General features: G+C 43.3%; 2 protein-coding genes and 1 pseudogene across 2 annotated transcripts; 2 read left to right on the top strand and 1 right to left on the bottom strand.

The window, feature by feature from the left end:
- Window positions 1-664: 664 nt before the first annotated feature.
- LOC120019309 lies at window positions 665-3,981 on the bottom strand (annotated as a pseudogene).
- Window positions 3,982-6,974: 2,993 nt separating this feature from the next.
- On the top strand, window positions 6,975-11,732 carry ccnc (cyclin C). The gene is made up of 12 exons (XM_038962232.1): window positions 6,975-7,099; window positions 7,549-7,655; window positions 7,932-8,016; window positions 8,357-8,426; window positions 8,563-8,614; window positions 8,770-8,825; window positions 9,504-9,539; window positions 9,649-9,740; window positions 9,826-9,893; window positions 9,998-10,077; window positions 10,201-10,319; window positions 10,428-11,732. Exons 1-12 carry the CDS (start codon window positions 7,068-7,070, stop codon window positions 10,480-10,482), a joined length of 852 nt encoding a protein of 283 aa, XP_038818160.1. The 5' UTR covers window positions 6,975-7,067; the 3' UTR covers window positions 10,483-11,732.
- Window positions 11,733-12,592: 860 nt separating this feature from the next.
- On the top strand, window positions 12,593-17,991 carry LOC120019556 (failed axon connections homolog). Its single transcript, XM_038962858.1, has 6 exons — window positions 12,593-12,852; window positions 14,541-14,676; window positions 14,946-15,142; window positions 15,785-16,002; window positions 16,531-16,647; window positions 16,884-17,991. Exons 1-6 carry the CDS (start codon window positions 12,593-12,595, stop codon window positions 17,180-17,182), a joined length of 1,227 nt encoding a protein of 408 aa, XP_038818786.1. The 3' UTR covers window positions 17,183-17,991.
- The last annotated feature ends 2,280 nt before the right edge of the window (window positions 17,992-20,271 follow it).

Below are 20,271 nucleotides of genomic sequence, written 5' to 3'. Positions count from 1 at the left end.
AAATATACAAAAATGTACACAATTAGCATATTTTCAGATGACAAAACAGATTATCGGTATTTCATATTTTATCGATAGATCATAGGTTATGATTGAGTTATTGACACAGGCTTGCTCTACCTGATGAGAAGAGTCTGACGCTCAGTCATCTCCACTGACTGTTCCTCATAGCTCTCTGTTGATTTCACCTCCACTGCCCTGTCAGGGGCCTCTTTGGTGTTTCCGTTATGTCCGTTACTGGGGACTCTGCCCAGCCCAGCACCATACCCATTCCCAGAGGCGCTAACGGAGGCAGAGGCGGAGCAAGCACTCATGCTAGCACTGATGGCCATGCCTCCTCTTCCTCCACCCAGAGACATGCTCTGTACCATGGTACTGAGACTGGTGTCCTGCCCTTGATCAGCGCCCTGACAAATATACAACCACAGAGAAGCAATGACAAAACACACGTACACTTACTAACATATCAAAAGAATAACCATATCAAAAGACTTGTGTTGCTGCCTTTCCTTGTCTTCTCTGTTTAATCTCCTCCACAGATCTGACAAACCCAGGAGATTCCTACTGTCAATTTGCTTTCACCTGTCCACTTCTGTCTATTCAAGAAGGAGATAAGACGCGAGAAGAGCAGAAGCCTGTTTAGACTATTGGGGAAGGTGTGATGTCACCTGTAGGTGGTGATCTCAATCTCCAGGGCCATCTTGACGTTGAGCAGCTCCTGGTACTCCCTCAGCAGCAGAGCTATCTCCTCCATCACCTTCAGCTCCAGCTTCAGCCCCTCAATACGCTACTGTGGGAAACACACACAAGCGTATAGGTCATAGGGATCCAACTCTAAGCGGCTGTTAGAGTCCATTTTAAAGAACTCACTTGTTGCCCACTTTTAAAAGAGCCCTGACCTGCCGTGCTTCTTTCTACAGTAAAGATGTGTTGTGGGAGTAACACTACTCACCAGATGTGTCTCTTCTTTCATGCGTCTCCCCACAGCATCACAAATCTGATTCTCCAGTGACTCATTCCTCGTCTTCATGGACTCCAACTCACGCTCTAGGTTTAGGATCTACACACACACACAGAAGCACACCCATGTTTTTAATCTGTTGACCGGCGGTGTCAATAACAGCATCAATGATGATAAGAAAATAAGTTTGCACTTACATCTTTCTTGTAACCTCAGACTTCCTCTCTCACACTTTGAACTCTTGGAGCACGTTTGGTCGTCACATTGTTCATGTCCTGAAACTTTGACTTGTACCAAGCGTCAATCTCCTGAGGAACAACAGAAACAAAATGGATTCCGTTTTCTATGTAATAATATATGTAGTTACATATGTGATACAGTATGTATGTAATATGTAAAGTTACATATGTAATACATTATATATGTAATGTGTAATTACATATGTTATACAGTATATAATTAACAATGTGTAATTGGTACCTGTAGGTTTCTAACGGCAATGCTGTCATACTGCGACTGGATTTGTTTGAGGGCGGAGGAGAGGTCAGGGAGGGCAAAGGTCATGTCTACCTTGGCAACTGTCTTGTACATCTGCTGCATCAGCTACTCGATTTCCTGAGGGGCAAACAAAATGGAGCCTACTCGTTCCTTCTATGAATTTGCTTTCATTCCTTTCTGTGTAAGCCTCCCATGCAGTTTTCACAGTAAGTCACTAAATGGTTGCCCATCAGTCTGCCAATCCACACTCTCCACACTCCCCTTGTAAATCATAACCTGTCATAAAAAGTAATTAGCAGGTCATTACAGCAGTCGTGTAAACCAAATGCATGCCTGTGATGACCAGAAGCCACACTAAGGGCAGTTCCATGGTAACATAATTATGCAGAGACTCAGATTTTTCCCTTTAAAATATATACCAAACAAAAACCATTGATTTCAAAGTTTAAGAAACCATAAAACTCTATGCACAAGGACTACTTTTATCAATTCCCACTGAATTTTGTACAAAAACACATTTACAGGAAGAACTGTGCAGATAAAGTTTGACAGCAGAATTAAACTGAGGGAGATTTTACTGTTATTGTTACCAAACTTTGCATCTGCACAATTTTTCCAGTAATTTTTTTTTTACTGTGTAAATTGTTCAGAGTTGTATTATTTGTTCAACATTGAAATCAATGGTTTTTGGTTGGCATACATTTTAAATGGAAAAATCTGAGTCTCTGCATAATTCTGTTACTATGGAATTGCCTCTAAACAGATGCTGCTAATAGACACAGGTATATGTGGACAGTCCACCTTTGTGGACAGACAGTTACTAACTCAATGTGAAAATAGATAGACAGAGGTATGTTGCCCCTTTGTGACTCAAGGCAGTTAAAGACACTTACACAGTGTGAATACAGATAGACACACCTACCTTCCTCATTATGAACAGATATAAATATAGATAGACACAGAAATGTTACCTCTTTGTGAACTCTGGTAGGGAAGGCCACATCTAGGTTCTGCAGCTGTTTCTCCAAGCCGATAAGGGCCGAGGTAGCTCTATCCACATCCTGCCAGACAGCAAGGTTAGGGGATCAAGTTATTTTTGAGTGTGTACACAAGAATAACTGGGAAGATAGAAAATGATTTCATGAAAGCCTGGTAAATGAAGTAGGTGATTCTGTGTGTGTACAATTTGAGTTTGTCATGTAGATATTGTATAATGGTTATGTCTGCATCGGTGTTTGACTCACGGGGCGGAAGGCTTCGATCTCCAACTCGGGCTTCTTCCTGGCCTCCAGAGCCTCCTCATATTTGACCTTGAGCACCTCCACCTGTCCTGCCATGGCCCCCTTGTCTGCTAGCAGGTCCTTAGAGTGGGGGAAACACAGTCAAACCCAATACCTGTGACTCCCATCCCAGTTGTAAGAGTAAATATCATGCATAGGCTATACTAGGTGGGCTATATTGGTGGTCATAAATCTACACTCTCATCTGCTCAGCGATCCTGTGGAGCTCTCTCAGCTGGCCCTTGTAGAGCTGTCTCAGCCCAGACGGCTTCACATAGCGGTTCTGCAGAACATCAATCTCAGCCTCCAGCAGCTTGTTCTGCCCCTCCAGAGTATACACCTGGGATGGATCATGGGTTTGTGAGTGAGAGACAGCACAGAGAAAGACAGGCTGGCATGACTGTGAAGAGGTACAGGGTGTGTGATAGACAGAAGTTAGAGAGGAAAGCTCGACGCAGACAGTTTGAGAGAGAGGAGGAGAACATTAGTGTGTGAGATGAGGTGTGGTCTTGCCTTCTCAATGTAGATAGCCAGGCGGTCGTTGAGGGCCACCATCTCCTGCTTCTCACCGGTGCGTTGCTCATGAATTCCTGGTTCTCCGCTGCAGCTACATCCAGATCCAGGCTGGGCCCCAGCCCCATGCCAAAGCACAGGGCCCCCATACTCACACTGCTATGGCCAGGACAGGAGGGTACAAGGCCAGCCATCAACCATCCACTACATTTAACTTTGTAACACTTTTAATCTGTTCATGTAATGAAAGCATAGGAATAGGTCTAATACTCAAAGTGAAAAATATCTTATCAAGAGAAATGAGTGTCCCATCTGAATACATTTTTATTTTGTAAACAGTGATTATTATGCTATGCCTACAATTATAAATGGGGCACTATTCCAGTGAAATAAAAAACAGATATGAAATGAAAAGCAAAACTGTGGCCTAGAATGCCTTAATAGTTAAAAAAAGGTTAAATACAATTTTACAAAAATTGTCATATCCACAGAGAATAAAACTTCAGGAGAAGTCCAGTTGTATTACTTGGTCATGCGGGATTTGCGGAAGCTGGAGATGTTCCTCCTCCCTATGCTACCCCCACTGCGGCTGTAGCTGGCAGAGCGGTGACAGAAATCCTTGCGTGTTGGCGAGGGGCTCGAGATCCGCACCTGGTAGGAAGAGGAGGCGGCGAGGGGGCCCTCAAAGTGGCGGCAGTAAGAATACATCCTTTCTGGGCTGCGACTCATGATGATTGCCTTTAAGTGTTTTCACCTTAATAACTCACCGCTGGAAACTAATCACAGACTTCGTTAGTAGATAAAAAATAAAGGGTTGAATGAGTATTAATTATTTATACAATGTATTTTATTACACTGGGTTAAAAAAATTTTTTACAGACAATATTAATCTAGACTAGCCTACTCTCCTAAATTAGTGGACCATTAGTGGATGGGGTGAATGAACTGCGAAATTAGCCCGCCTCACTTTTCCACCCCCTCTTCACCTTCTTCACTAATGGGACAACATTTTTTGACGTCACTTCTAAGGTCATACGGGTTCTGAGGTGCCAAGTGCACTGCTGTGAAAGTTGTTTTCCATATGGGACAAACACAATGTTGCGTTCTTTAACTATCTCTTAGGCTCATAGAAATATAATATATTTCCATTGTTAGGATACTTCGGTTCAGTAACAATATTATCTCTACTAGCTAATTTCATAGACGACAGGAGATGTGCCTTTCCCCACTATTTACTACCCCGCAACCTCTTCGCGGAACACAGGCATAGCACGCCCAGTCACCGTCAGAACAGCATTGAGTGATGCCACTGCAAATTGATTAACTGACAATTTTCTATTGGCTGTCAATTTTCTATTGGTAGTTGTTACCACAGCCACAAAGTCAGAAGGCCCGCCTAATGGACCAATCAGATGAGGGAGTGTGATGACGCGTATGCCAGCTCAGAAGGCCCACCTATCCGACCAATCAAATGAGGAAGTGTGAAGACCCGTATTCCGGTTTGCGGGAAAATACTCATTTTCGAAATGGCATGTCTTGAGTTTAAATTTGAGGACCAAATAGAGAGATCGACAGAGGAGGTGCAATGACGAAGAAGCGTAAGAATGACGCTGTTAAAATCATAGATTAGTTTCTTGAGTATACACCTTCGTTGAGATGTATTTTTTTTATTTAACTAGACAAGTCAGTTGAGAACAAATTCTTATTTACAATGACAGCCTACCAAAAGGCAACCTGCGGGAACGGGGTTGGGATTTAAAAAAAATAGGACAAAACACACATCACGACAAGAGAGACCTAAAACAACAACATAACATTGGCGGCAACACAACATGACAACAACATGGTAGCAGCACAATACATGGTATAAACCTTTTTGGGCAATAATGTGTACATGCCTACGTCTGCTCATTACAAACCAAGTAATGTGATTTACAGGTCTTAATTCTCTGTTGAGAACCTTGATGATATTGAAATGGAGTCAGACTGCAGTGGTGAGTGCTCTGGGTTTGAGCCAGTCCAGGATGAAGTGGGCCTACCTGCGGAGTGGATTCCTGCTTTTTGGCCTACCCATACATTGCGTCGGCCTGGGTAAAGGACAAATTGGGGATGGTTACAACTGCGAAAGTTTTGAGAAGTGGAATTGTTTATATTTTTTTGTGGGTGCTTCATTACGCGGCTCGGGGCTCAACCTGTGGTGTGCTTTGCAGGGTGCCGTTAAAAGTGGTGATCAGAGGGATAGCGTTGAGTGTAGAGGTGGATCAAATGAAAAGGAATATTTCTAGTGTTTCTGACGCCCACCGTTTGGTGAGACGTGGACCCGGTGGCAATGGCAATTGAGCTTTGACACCGAGTTTATTCCTGATAAGGTTAGGTTAAATTTACGTTTCTGTGAGGGCCTATGCTCTGAACCTGCTTTGGTGCTTTAGGTCCCAAGGATTCGGACATGTTGCAGCAGACTAGAAGGGAGATCCCACGATGTGAGAAATGTGCAGGAGGGCATAGTCCGAGGGAGTGTACAGTTTGGATAGAGAAAGCACTGTGTGTCAACAATGGGGGTGTCCATGCAACTGGGGATCTGAAGTGCACTGGGAGAGAGCAAGACCGGCTGAGATTGCCAGAGTTCAAGTGGGGCAGAAAGTGTCCTATGCTGATGCAGTGAAGAGAGTAGAGGATAGTCGACTGGGAGCCACCCAGTGAGTAGGCCTGAAGAGAGAGCCAGTAAGGTTAGAGTTCTTGCATTTATAGACATGGTGATCAACTGCATTGCACTGATGGAGCAAAAATCACAGAAGATAGATGTGGTAGTTGCAGCAGCAGATAAATATTTGGGTGTGAGAGATTTTAGTGCAGAAGATCTACAGGAAGTTTTGAGAGAAGGGGTTCCATCCTCCCAGGCCGACGACGTGGTGTTGGATCGTTTAGGGCCCAAGTAGTCGGATGTATAGGTGCAGGGTTAGTTGGTGGTGCAATTACATTTTTTCCCATTCCCCTTTTCCTTTAATTTCTCTGTTTTGTCACAATGTGGAATGCAAAATGGGTTTTAGATGCCATTTTAAAAACAATGCAGATATTGAAGTAAACCTATTGGATATAATAAATGTATCACTAGTCACTTTAAACTATGCCACTTTATATAATGTTTACATACCCTACATTACTCATCTCATATGTATATACTGTACTCTATCTACTGCATCTCGCCTATGCCGTTCGGCCATCTCTCATCCATATATATTTTTATGTACATATTCTTATTCATTCCTTTACACTTGTGTGTATAAGGTAGTTGTTGTGAAATTGTTAGTTTACTTGTTAGATATTACTGCATGGTCGAAACGAGACGCACAAGCATTTCGCTACACTCGCATTAACATCTGCTAACCATGTGTATGTGACAAATACAATTTGATTTGATTTTGACAAGTAACTATGAGTAAGGGCAAACATGATACACTTGCAAGCTGAGTTTGATGAAGACATCTGATTACCACTTGCATTTAGAACGGTTGGCTTTAGACTAATAAATAGCCAAATCATTGATGGATCACTAGATAAAAGAAATGCATCTCTCGTTTTCTCCTGCAAGCCCGTCGGCACACATGCGTCATCACACTCCCTCGTCTGATTGGTCATTAACCATAAACCGGCATACGCGTCATCTCACTCAGTCATCTGATTGGTCGAGTAGGCGGGCCTTCTGACTTTGTGGGTGTGGTACCTAGTGACATCCCCCATTTGGTCTTCGTTTGACAAATTTTTCAAGACAAATGAACACAACTTAAAGTTGCGTTTTCTACCTCAACTATTAAGCCATGGCGGGGAACTTCTGGCAGAGCTCGCATTAGTAAGTGTTCTGGCCAAACGTGATGTATAAGGACTGTGCATGGCAAAGAAACTCCTTTGTTTTGAGGATTAAGTAGTTGGCAAGCTTGCTAGCTTAGCCCGCTTCACAGTAGCTAGCTAATGTTAGCTAGCTAACAGCTAGCTAACGTTATTGTGTTCGCCCACTCTCATGTTAGGTCAATATTAGTGTAGCGGATAAACATGTTCAGTAGCTATCAATGCAATTCCAAGGGGTAATAAGCTAGTTATGAATGTTAAGATTTCTTTATTGAGCCAGCTAATTATTTATTGTGCCTCTGTGACAGTCTAGCCACTGGTCGTCAAGGCATTTTGTGTTGATTCTTTCTGACGCACCGCTATCAGATTTCCCATCTGCAGCGTTTTGTTGTTATGATACTGTGTGTATGTGATCGCTCGTTGTGTAATTCATTGTCTCCTTTCTGTCATTAGTTTGCAGTGGGTCCTGGACAAACAGGACCTGCTGAAGGAGCGTCAGAAGGATATGAAGTTTATGAATGAGGAGGAGTACTGGAAACTGCAGATCTTCTTTGCCAATGGTATCTAAAGAAGGCTATATTTAACTCTGTATTTCTTTGATTCCACCTATTATGATACATCAGTGTGGTGGGAACAGTTTTTTGTGATGTGAGAATTAGCCTACCGTTGGTACAATATCACATTTATCACCCTAAGGTCTCGTCTCTGTTCAATAACCAGCAATAATGATCTTGTTTACATATCTTTTATATTCTAAATGATCTATTGTCTTTTATGGTTGCTTTTTGATATGTTTGACTTTAGATGTGCGCTGAGTTTGACTTATTCTGTTCTAGTCATCCAGGCCCTGGGTGAACACCTGAAGCTCCGTCAGCAGGTCATCGCTACAGCAATCGTCTACTTCAAACGTTTCTATGCCAGGTGCTTATGCCGTTTTCATGGCAAGAACACTATGTTCTATTCTTTATGGAATTCTAAATGTCATTAGGGGAGCATCGGGCTCCTGAGTGGCGCAGCGGTCTAAGATACTGCATCTCAGTGCTAGAGGTGTCACTACAGACACCCTGGTTCGAATCCAGGCTGTATCACAACCGGCCGTGATTGAGAGTCCCATAGGGTGGCGCACAATTGGCCCAGCATCGTCCGGGTTGGGCCGGTGTAGGCCGTCATTGTAAATAAGAATTTGATCTTAACCGACTTACCTAGTTAAAAAAAGTTCTAACTGTTTTATAAAAGCTAATGGCCTCTTCCTAATATGCAGGTACTCCCTGAAGAGTATAGACCCAGTGCTCATGGCTCCTACATGTGTGTTCTTGGCTTCTAAAGTGGAGGTATATGGCCTGATTTTCCGTTCCACATTTCCTAGTCTGGGAGTAGGGGTGGGGTTAACTGCTCTGTAACATAATCTGTGTGGGAGTAGGGTTAACTGCTCTATGACAGCATCATCAAAGCCTCTCTCTCTTCCAGGAATTTGGTGTTGTTTCAAACACTCGTCTGATCTCTGCAGCTACGTCCGTGTGTAAGTCAGGAGACACGCTCAAGTGTTTCCATTTAGATATTAGCTTATTTTGAAAATGACAAATACACTAGTCCTGTGGTAGAAAGGCTACATTCATTCTGATGGGTTGTGTTCATGTGATTCCAAATCTAACAAGTGTTTTTTGTTTTGTGCAGTAAAAACCAGATTTTCCTATGCCTTCCCAAAGGAGTTCCCTTATAGAATGAACCATGTAAGTCTTACCTAACCTTACTATTCAATTAGGATGTGCTATATAAACAGTTCTTAGGTGTAATAATGTAGTATTTATTATACAGTTATTAGATAGGATATCATTCATTGTTGTAGCTAGATATTACGATCATGTTGCATGGTGGTGGGACTAATCTCTTACGCAACATACACTCACTATATTGTGGAATATTTATCCACCACTATGAGTCCATTACGGTGTGTGTTGTAGTTAGGTATCAGTATGTTGATGCCACATTCCACTAGCAGTCACATGCCTATGGTGAAACTCCCATCGCCGTGGGAGTTTTTTTTGACTGGTTGGTGGCGTGTGTTCTCGCCGGGGCGCATTTCTCCCTGCGGTGCTAAGTGGAGAAGGTAAGGCAACACCGGTGGCAGCGCCGGTAATTTATCTACGTCTCCACAGAGTTACCAGGAGCCCGTTGGAGCTGTCCTAACACCTTGCCTGTTCAAAAGCTGTGTAGACTATTATTGATTTGGTGTGGAGTGAGCGAGGAGATGATGGTGATTCACACGGTAGAGATTCAGTTAGCAGGATGCTGCTAGTACCAGATACTGTTTTTCAAAACTATAGAGGCCAATAGAGAGAAGGAGGGTTCTAAATTGTGACTATGAAACTGATATATTTACTAAACTTCATCTGCTTTCCTCATGACAGATATTAGAATGTGAGTTCTACCTACTGGAGCTCATGGTGAGTATAGAATGCTTTGTCTCTCACAATACACTCCATGATGGATCATGTCATCCATTTGTTGGATGGATGGATGGATGGATGGATTAACTGATCTTGTGTGTTCCAGGACTGCTGTTTGATAGTGTACCACCCCTACAGACCCTTGCTGCAGTATGTGCAGGACATGGGGCAGGAGGACATGCTACTGCCGTTGGCCTGGTATGAGTTATTCTTTGTGGGAGCATGTATTGATTTGATATGAACTGTTGGAACACTCATGGTTTCCCCTTTCTTCGTTCTAAAGGAGAATAGTGAATGACACGTATAGGACAGACCTCTGTCTACTCTACCCTCCCTTCATGATTGCTCTAGGTAAGACTCCCCATCAGACCCCTCACCTTTACTACTGCTAGATATTCAGCTCAATAAAATATAGTTGAGGTGTTACACTAAATGTCTTCCTCCTGCATCCACAGCCTGTCTGCATGTTGCCTGTGTGGTGCAGCAGAAGGACGCCAGGCAATGGTTCGCTGAGCTCTCTGTAGACATGGAGAAGGTAAGGCAACACCATACAAATTGCATATTTCTCAATCAGAGGGGAAAGCTGATTGTATGTATATAGATCCAGTTGCCTTAGGGATAATAGAGTACTGTGCGGTGACGTTTATTCCCTGCTCAGATTCTGGAGATCATCCGAGTCATCCTAAAGCTTTATGACCAGTGGAAGAACTTTGATGAAAGGAAGGAGATGGCTGCTGTGATCAACAAGATGCCTAAACCCAAGCCTCCTCCCAACAGGTACTGAGATCTTTCCTAATCTCACCTCAATGTCCCAGTTATTGTCTGTTTACATGACACATCCACTTCCTGCCTCAACTAACTGTTTCCTGTTTGTTTGTGTACCAGTGAGAATGACCAGAGCTCTAATGGGAACCAGAACAACTCCTACAGCCAGTCATAGGCAACGAGATGGGATCCATGGACAGGGTGCCGGGGGAAACTTATGTCGCACAAAACCGTGATGTGACATCAGAGACGTATCATATGTATTTCAACTGATAGAATAGCAGAGAAAACAGGGTACCAAAAAAGCCCAAACCCTCTTTTCTGATATGGTTATCCCAACCAGAAGACCAAGTCTGCACACGCTCAGTCCGCCTTTGCTCATACGATAACTCATCAGAGAGATGGCCACAGGAATGCTGTCATCAGTCAATCGGTGCCAGCAGTCATGTGTTGCCACGTTACTCCGTCTCTCAACAGTTAACTTTATGGACCTAAACCAAACTGCAAGAAACAGGATGTAGGCAGGGAGGGGGGACTTTGAGTTGTGATTATCCTGACATCCTTGAACTCTCTCAGGGATCAGTCATGTAATATGGAGCTCCGTGGGACCAGAGAACTTGACCATTAGTGAGTGTGTGCGCGCCTGCGTGATTGAGTGGCCCATTTTGATAGTTGCTTCATTCCTCAGGGATAATAGTAGTCCTTTATACTGGTATATGTAAGATGATTGTACCCTGTACTGTTTTAGATGCGATCTGATAGGATGTAAGGCTGTTTGAATGTTACCCGATTGGATGTCCTGCTATCTGAGGTCTACATTGATTGGTTGCAGAGTTTAGCAGGTGAAGTCATGGGCGAGAATGTCATTTCCAGGGGTACACACTAGATTCAGATGTCTTCATTTACTGTTATATCTCCTGCCCAGCCCATCTCCAGCCTTTGCAAATAGCCTTACTCACGTCTTTATTCCTTTATTTTAATCTTTTGTGTTTCGCTTGATGAACAAATTTGCATGGGTAGAAATCATGAACTGTATTAGCTAAGTCTGCTTCAAGTAAAAGTGCTCAAATGTGTTTACTATCATGATAAAAAAAAAAAAAAAAAAAAAACATTGTCTGAGGACCACATTTATTTGTTTTTGGTGGGGAGGGAAGGTCGTATTTTAGCCTTGTGTTCTTTATTGCATATTGAATCAGTCCTACATTTGCCAGGTCCAGTGTTACTTTCTGTGTGCACCCGTCATGTATTACATCAAATTTAAGTGTCACAATACCTTTGTGCATATTTACTTGTGGATATTGATATTATCTGTGCCGTAAATAATACAGTGGGAGTGATTAGTGTTTTGGGTTGAGTTTCTCTTGTTATGTCTGTCCAGAACCGGGTGCTTGAATGCCTTACACAATAAAGCTGCTTGTCAAGGGACTTCAGAGCACAACTGTGTCCTATTGCATGGAAATGTAATGTTTTGGGGGGTGTTCATTCTAATAGTCCCCTCTCTTTGGGGGCATCCCAATAGTGAATTCCTCCTATATTTTGCTTCATATACCCCGATGTGAAAAGAAAGTCAAGATGAAGTCAGACTTGGTGGTCATCCTCCCTATTACTTTCACCTACTGGCTGTTTGTAAATCATTACAGATGAAGGAGAGGAAGACAGTTTTGAGATGATTGAGAGTTTAGTTTGGACTTGTTTGAAATGTGTAATGGTCTGGAAGTTTCTATCACACTGCACTGAACATCTTGCATAAAAATATGTCAGTCTGCCAAAGTCACAGGCTACACCACCATTCTGAGGAAATAGGTATGTGGCTGTAGTGCGACATCTAGTGGTAAGCAGAGGTAATGCAGATTAGTTACATATATTCTTGCAAAGCAGACCTGTCCATTATACTGGGACTACTGTAAAAAAAATAAACGTAGCCTAGACAACTGCATTGACATTGGTAGGAAATGTAGTATTGTCCAGCTTATTGCAAAAACAGAGTTTGTTGTTGGAGCAACATGGTGTATTTATTGATGTTTTTGCCCTCCGCCTCTAGGAGCTGATACACAAAGGTACAGCCTTCGTGACGTCACTCCTCATCCGCGGCAGAGAAAGAGAGCGGCGGCGATCCGCTGCGGAGGATGCCTACCCCGCTGCGGGGATAACCGCCAGGCGAGATGGCCGTTACTTTCTTCCTCGTCACATCCCGCACCGCGACGACCCCTCGGCACCCATGAAGCCCCCGTTGATGAAGCCAAAACCGGCCAAAGCAAGGCGGAAAGAGGCCACTGAGCGAGAGAATGTACTGGCGCGTCGGGTTCGCCTGGACGCGCTCGTGTGTGGTTGATCTTGGCCGGAACCAGAGCTTCTCCTTCGGTCTGGGCGGCTCCGATGAGCAGCTCTCGTTTTATGGGTACATCATCGCCTACCCTCTGCAGGACTACGGCGGGATCATGTCGGCCCTTGGGTCTGACTCGTGGTGGCGGAAAACGCTTTATCTGGCCGGGGGCGCTCTGCTCGCCACCGCTGCCTATCTATTGCACGAGCTGCTCGCCATCAGGTAGGCCTACCAAAAAAACAGCGCCCTGTCAATAACACTGTAGATGCAGAACACGCTTGTCTACAGTCAATTACTCGTGGCATTGATATCAATATGAATGGTTGCCGTAGTGCCTGGGCATTATTTAGGAACATCACATGTCTATATTATTGTTGTATTTTCAATATATGATATTACTTAATCTGGGCGAGTTGAGCGCTGCACGAGCGGAATAGGTTGATAATAAGGATTCGTGAGTGGGTGGATTGTGAATGTGATGTAACCGCCCTCTTGAATGAGATTCCATGTTCAGTCGCGTTATGGAAAAATAAACCAATGAGTCATGCGGCCGTTATGGCTCTTCGTATTCTAGTGATGTACCTATTAGACGCATGTTATTAGCGATTGTTCATTGTAATTACAATAATAAGAAGATCATATTTATTGCTGCAAAGGTTGTCTTTCATTTCTTTACAATTTCTCAAGGGCATGGGATGATAGTACATGTGTGATATTGGTTATATGGCTTTACCCAAGCCAAAGATGTCTCCTCGTTTTCTGTCTCTCTTGCAGTAGAAAAACACTGCGGTTGTGATAAAATTACCTTTACTAACCTCGCTCGTGAGATAATTATTAAGAGAGAAGCCAGGCCCAAATAGACATGAGCTAACAGAAATTGGCGATCTGATAACCTGGGAAACTGCAGCTTCGCTGTAGAATCCCTAGATTTTTATTGAAATAACGTATTGACTTCGGTCGCTGCTGTCCTTCCAAAAACATATCGGGTTACCTGCAGCAACAATAGCCCAAGGCCTACTCAGCAATGACGTAGCGTTTGTTTTTGTTCAGCCTGTGCTCTTTCATACTTAAAAAAAACTGTCATGAAGATCCATTCTACATCGATCTCTAAGTAGTTACTTTGTAACGATTTACTCTTCCTGTATGTCATTATACCGAAGCAATTTGCACTATAGATAATGGGATCAAAACGCTTTTTTGTTGTTGGCATGTGGGCATTTCAGCACCACATCTAACTGGACAGCTCCTCGGAATTTCAGCAATGATGTTGCCCTCGCGTTTAAGCACCTTCATGAAGTTAACAACTTCCTTACAAATCGACTTAACTTGTGACCACGTTGGTCAGTACAAACGTGTAATATTATCTGCTACAGTGGCCATGTTAATGTCTTGCAATATTTCATCCGGTTGTGTCCTAATTGTTTTGACATTGTAGTGTCCCGTTGGCAATGGCGCCCTTGCCCGAAGTGAGCTTCAGCCTGGGTCTTGTGCAATGCTCCCTGTGCTAGATAGCTGTAAAACGTGACATACTATTGCACATGGGATTTATGTATAAGATCTAAGAATATTTACTTTTTTAAATTTGTTTTTACAATTTGATCATTAGCCTATAATCGCCTGCAGGTGAATGTGTCATGAACGTGTGAACTACAGCCTACCAGGGGATGCATATATCGAGAGATAGTAAAATAGTCTACAGTGTATTTGAATTGGGACTTAATTTCCACTTATCCAATATGAGGATGGCCTTACATGAGGATGGCCTTACTACATCAGAGTTGATGGTTTGTTTCCCACACACAATTCATGCATATAATTATGCCCTAACTGTAAGTTGCTTTGAATAAAATGTCTAAACAGGAGTAATTAGAATGTGGAGCTCACACTGCCTTGTCCTGGCTGGTCCATAGGAAAGAACAGGAGCTCAACTCTAAAGATGCCATCATCCTTCACCAGTTCTCCAGGCCAAAGAGTGGTGTCCCTTCCCTCTCCCCCTTCTGCCTCAAGATAGAAACCTACCTACGGATGGTAGACCTGCCCTACCAGGTGTGTGTGTGTGTGTGTGTGTGTGTGTGTGTGTGTGTGTGTGTGTGTGTGTGTGTGTGTCTGTGTGTGTGTGTGTGTGTGTGTGTGTGTGTGTGTGTGTGTGTGTGTGAGAGAGAGAGATGTTTGGGTTGGTGTAATGGTGTAATTGGTGTAATTTTGATGTAATGGTTGTGTAATTTTCTATTGAAGAGGAATTGACCATTGAAATTCCTTTTCCCTCTTTCCCCTCTCTCTCTCTTTCTCTCTCTCTCTCTCCCGCTCTACTGCAGAACTACTTTGATGGGAAGCTTTCTCCCCAGGGGAAGATGCCATGGATAGAGTACAACCAGGAGCAGGTGTCTGGTACAGAGTTCATCATCGACTTCCTGGAGGAGAAGCTGGGCGTGAGCCTCAACAAGAACCTCAGTTCCCAGGAGAATGCTGTGTCCCGGGCTGTCACTAAGATGGTGGAGGAACACTTCTACTGGTGAGACACTTCCATACACTACCGAAGGACATACACTAGATACTGGGGAAGGATATATGATACACTGGTGAATGTGATTGTGTCACAAACCATAATATCTAATCTGTTCCTTGAATGAAACCTTGAAACCCTGGTGTTGCAAGCAGCATGCTCCAACCAACTGTGCCGTCGGGAGCACACGTTATATCAGCAAATAGATTTGAGATACTGTGGTCTAGGGCTCCCCCAGTGGAGAATTTGGCAATTTTATTATCCCTCCCTCCAAGTCTCCAGAGCCCAACAAAACAAAGTTTATATAAAAGATAATCATTGTTGGACATAAAAGACTGAAAAAACACAAGCAAATCAGCTCCAAGTGATTTTAATTTTGGAAATCTGTTCCAAAAATCTCAAGCATGATAGAGAGATATACTGTATGTGATCGTATACAAATGAAAGCAAGGTTTGAAACGATTATGTTTTATTCAAATATTATATCTGTTTGGGCTTCTTGTTGTCAATTTGTAGTCTACAAATGATTAGTATTTATGTTCTGGCCCCCTAGCCATCCACTCAAGAACAAATCGGGCCGCGGCTGAATCTAGTTGATGATCCCTGCTGTAGGCTAAATGAAAATCTCTGCTGGTCTGTGTGTGATGACAGGACCATAGCGTACTGTCAGTGGGTGGACAACCTGGAGGAGACCCAGAAGATGCTGGCGGTGAGCGGCCCGCTGAGTGACCTACTCAAGTGGATCCTGAGTCACCTGACCGGCGGCATCGTGAAGAGAGAGATGTACGGCCACGGGATTGGACGGTTCACCAAGGAGGAGGTCTACACTCTGATGGAGAAAGACATGCGGACGCTGGCCACCCTGCTCGGTATGTAGAGCACACTGTAGATAATCATTAAGATCACACTTAGTCCTAAAGATCATCATCCCCGTCTCATTTCACAAGGTACAATCTGCAGCCTTAGAAGCATGCTTCATTTCATATCTAGGCCAGGCCTAAAGCCAGCTGTAGGTTCCTTTGTTGTTTTATAGATTATTCGGGTATCAGAGGAGGCTGGTGAGAGGAGCTATAGGAGGACAGGCTCATTGTAAAGATGGAATGGTATCAAACATATGGAAACCACAGGTTTGACTCTGTTCAATGTATTCCATTCCAGCCATTACAATGAGCCCGTCTTCCTATAGCTCCTCCCACCAGCCTCCTCTGTCGGGTATATAGTACTATGGCCAGTTTCAAGTGCTAGATGGAACAGCCTTGTACAACTCTGTCCTCTTCTGGTGAAAGATGGATACTACACCATGTGGACTAATTTCCGGTACACATTTTACCCCATGGCTCTTGTTTCCATACAGCATTCTTTTCGCTCACTGATTCTTGATGTGTTTCTCTGGGTAGGTGATAAGAAGTACCTGATGGGTCCTAAGCTGTCCATGGTGGACGCCACTGTGTTCAGCCATCTAGCCCCTGCCATGTGGACCCTGCCGGGCACACGGCCAGAGCAGCTCATCAAAGGTGAGCTAACCACCAACCACATTGCCTGTCATGGTTAGCATCACTCCCCAGAAAGAACATCCCAGGCAATTTTTTTAAAATCTTGTTACAGCGATGAGGAAGAAACCTTGAGAGAAATCAGACTCTAGAAGAGACTCCACCTTTAATTATTAAAATAAATATTTTTTACCCATTCTCAGCTGATCTTGTTGACCTTTGCCTCTGTGTTAACCTTTGAACCACCCTGTCCCCTCCAGGCGAGCTGATCAACCTGGCCATGTACTGTGAGAGGATCCGCCGGCGCTTCTGGCCCGAGTGGTTCGTTGATCTGGAGGACTTCTGTTATGATGACACCACAGAGGACGATGACTCCCTGTCCAAACTCCAGGACCTGGGGCTGTACTCCCGCACAGACACCTTCCAGGATGAGGCCAGTCCTCCTCACACACACACACACACACACACAATCTCCCCAGACAGTGACCGCACGGGCCACTCACTCTACGACTCGGACATGGACACGGAGTGCTCCGAGATGGAGCAGCTCAAGTGTTGACCGCCATATGACTCACACACAACACACACACACCGCCCCCATACAGTGCCCTCTACCTGTTGAGGAGGGAATAACTACTGGGGGGCATTTCTGTTGCCAGTGGCTGTTGTTGCCTGTGCTAATGAGGGATGGTATCAGAGCTTCTACACACAATGTGCTAGAGGAACAAAAGACTGAATATCGAGATAAAGGAATAGCAAGATAGAGAAAATAAGGGTAATATAGCAATAGAGAAAGAGCCCAAGAGGGATAGAGAGGAAAAGATCAACCTGAAAGAGATAAAAGGGAAAGCGAGAGGGATGGAGAAAAGAGTTGCGAAAGAGAGATCAGGAGTTAATGACGCAATCACTGAGAAACTCCTCCACCTGGGTGACGTCAACACCTGTCGCCCAGTTTCCTGTTGTCGAGTTGCTCTTACCATGGCAACCGTGTGTGTGTTACCTGTGTTCCCCAATTGAGCTGCATTGCCCCAACCATGTGTGTTTGACATACTGACCCCCTGACTTGCATCCTTGCAAAATATGAGTCATTATATTGATATTATATATGATATGTGGGGAACTGTTCAGGCAAGATGTGAATGAGTACAGTTCAATATGAGTATAAATAGTATAGATAGCCTGCAAATTATATATATTATCCCAATGTCATATAATGTAAATACTCTGTGTGGTTCTTCTGTACAACCTCTCAGTGCTTGTTTGATATGACCAAACTTCCTGGTGACCTTCAACTAACCCCTTGTGCTGGTCTAGGTTTTAGGAATTCTAATGCATCTATTTCTACCCAGATGACTGACACTTTGCATCTGCAGTCAGGTCTTAACCCATCATTGAGTATTTCCTCAGTCCTTTCTAGAATGGTCATTGATGTTGAGGGCGAGCTTCAGATACTGTGGATTGAGGGGACATCTCAATAATCTAAAGTGGCTTCCTTTCCTCGTCTCCTCTCCTTCATCTGCACAGATCTGAAAACATTGGATTGGTGAAAGCAATATGGTGGATGCTTACTGGAACTTTATTCCACTTGTCCAATTCTTTCACCTCAGATGAAGAAGAGGAGGAGAGGAGGCTACTTGAGATCTTTAGTTGTGTGTATGTACATTCAGCCATTGAGAGCGGATGAAACACCCATGTAGAAATAGACTAAATAGACTAGATATACTTGGAGGTGCATGGCTAATAGGTGCCAATGAAAATCACACTACCCTGCTGGTTATCTGTTATCTACGTTTCTACGCTAGCCTGTTTTAATGTTTATTGTGATGCAGTGTGTGTGTGTGTGTGTGTGTGCCTCAGGCCAGAGAAAGCGCACAATGATGCAATAGATTGAAAATAACTGTTAGGCCTTTGCTCAGCCTCTCTGTTCTCATCAAATACATGGCGTGTCTACTCCCCTTTTAGAATGGATTGATTCTAGAAATAGAAGGAATAGAATGGCCATTGTTACTTATAGCATCAATTCACTCTGTGCTATGCATGAAACAACTACTATAATCCACAGTGTTGATTGCCAGTCTTATTTAATAGTAGGCTACAGTATGTGGAATAGTGAAACAGTCTACTCTAATCTTTCTATTTCTAGTGCATCGCTGATGTATGGTGTATGATGGTGAGATGTGGACATTACAAGTGTTTGTCATTCAGCAGACGCTTGTGGGTCCTGTGTGCGTGTGTGCGTGGAACAGAGGGTGTAGAATTCTGTCCATATGGTGCATCAATGAGTCATCGTACCTCATGAGTTGATTTTGAGGCGTACACCATTTATTCAGGCTGGGTGCTAACAGCTGACCCTATACAGATACAGACACAGATACATACAGATACAGACACAGATACATACACAGATACATACACATATACATACACAGATACATACAGACACAGACACATATACAGACAGATACAGACAGATACATACACAGATACATACAGACACATATACATACAGATACAGACAGATACCAACACATATACAGACACAGATACATACACAGATACAGACACAAATACAGACACACATACAGACACAGGTACAGACACAGACACAGACACAGATACATACCCAGATACAGACGCAGATACAGACACGTACAGATACATACACATATACATACACAGATACATACAGATACAGACACATATACATACAGATACAGACAGATACATACACAAATACATACACAGATACATACAAACACATATACATACAGATACATACAGATACCGACACATATACAGACACAGATACAGACACAGATACAGACGCCGATACAGATACAGATACATACACAGATACAGATACAGATACAGACACACATACAGACACATATACAGACGCAGATACAGACACACATACAGATACCGGCGCAGATACAGACGCAGATACAGACGCAGATACATACACAGATACAGATACAGATACAGACACACATACAGATACAGACACAGATACAGATTCAGACACAGATACAGACACAGATTCAGACACAGATACAGATATAGATACAGATATAGATATAGATACAGACACAGATACAGATACAGACACAGACACAGATATAGACACAGATACAGACACAGACACAGATATAGACACAGACACAGACACAGATACAGATACAGATATAGACATAGATACAGACACAGATACAGATACAGATACAGACATAGATACAGATATAGACACAGACACAGATACAGGCACAGACACAGACACATATAAAGATACAGACACAGATACAGATACATGGCCACAGTAGAACACACAGAGACAGGACTCTCATCTGTTCGGTCGCAGCAGAGAATAGTAATGAATGAGTAGTGAAGTATTGGGTTCTCTTCAGGGCAGGTGTAGACGTTAGTATGGAAAAGATGATGATTGTAATGGTTATGATGGTGATGTTTATGATGATATGATGAAGATCCTCTGCAAACCTTATTAAGAAGTTTACTCTCCTGAAAGGCTAAAGTGCTCAGACCACATCTTACTACAAAACAGAGTCCTCTATATGGGGTAAAACGGTGTGAATTTACACAGTGATACATAAGCCTTTGTGTGTAGATGATGCATCAGTCTGTCACTGTCTG

This window comes from Salvelinus namaycush, chromosome 24, assembly GCF_016432855.1.
Source record: "Salvelinus namaycush isolate Seneca chromosome 24, SaNama_1.0, whole genome shotgun sequence".
Classification (NCBI taxonomy): Eukaryota; Metazoa; Chordata; class Actinopteri; order Salmoniformes; family Salmonidae; genus Salvelinus; species Salvelinus namaycush.
This window is presented reverse-complemented; position numbering and strand designations above follow the sequence as displayed.

Coding starts and splice junctions, on each gene's coding strand:
- ccnc (XM_038962232.1), top strand. CDS start 7,068: ATGGCGGGGAACTTCTGGCAGAGCTCGCATTA. Junction 9,741..9,825: donor ATGCTACTGCCGTTGGCCTG/GTATGAGTTATT, acceptor TTCGTTCTAAAG/GAGAATAGTGAATGACACGT. Junction 9,894..9,997: donor TCCCTTCATGATTGCTCTAG/GTAAGACTCCCC, acceptor CTGCATCCACAG/CCTGTCTGCATGTTGCCTGT.
- LOC120019556 (XM_038962858.1), top strand. CDS start 12,593: ATGTACTGGCGCGTCGGGTTCGCCTGGACGCGCTCGTGTGTGGTTGAT. Junction 15,143..15,784: donor GTGGAGGAACACTTCTACTG/GTGAGACACTTC, acceptor GTGTGATGACAG/GACCATAGCGTACTGTCAGT. Junction 16,003..16,530: donor GACGCTGGCCACCCTGCTCG/GTATGTAGAGCA, acceptor TTCTCTGGGTAG/GTGATAAGAAGTACCTGATG.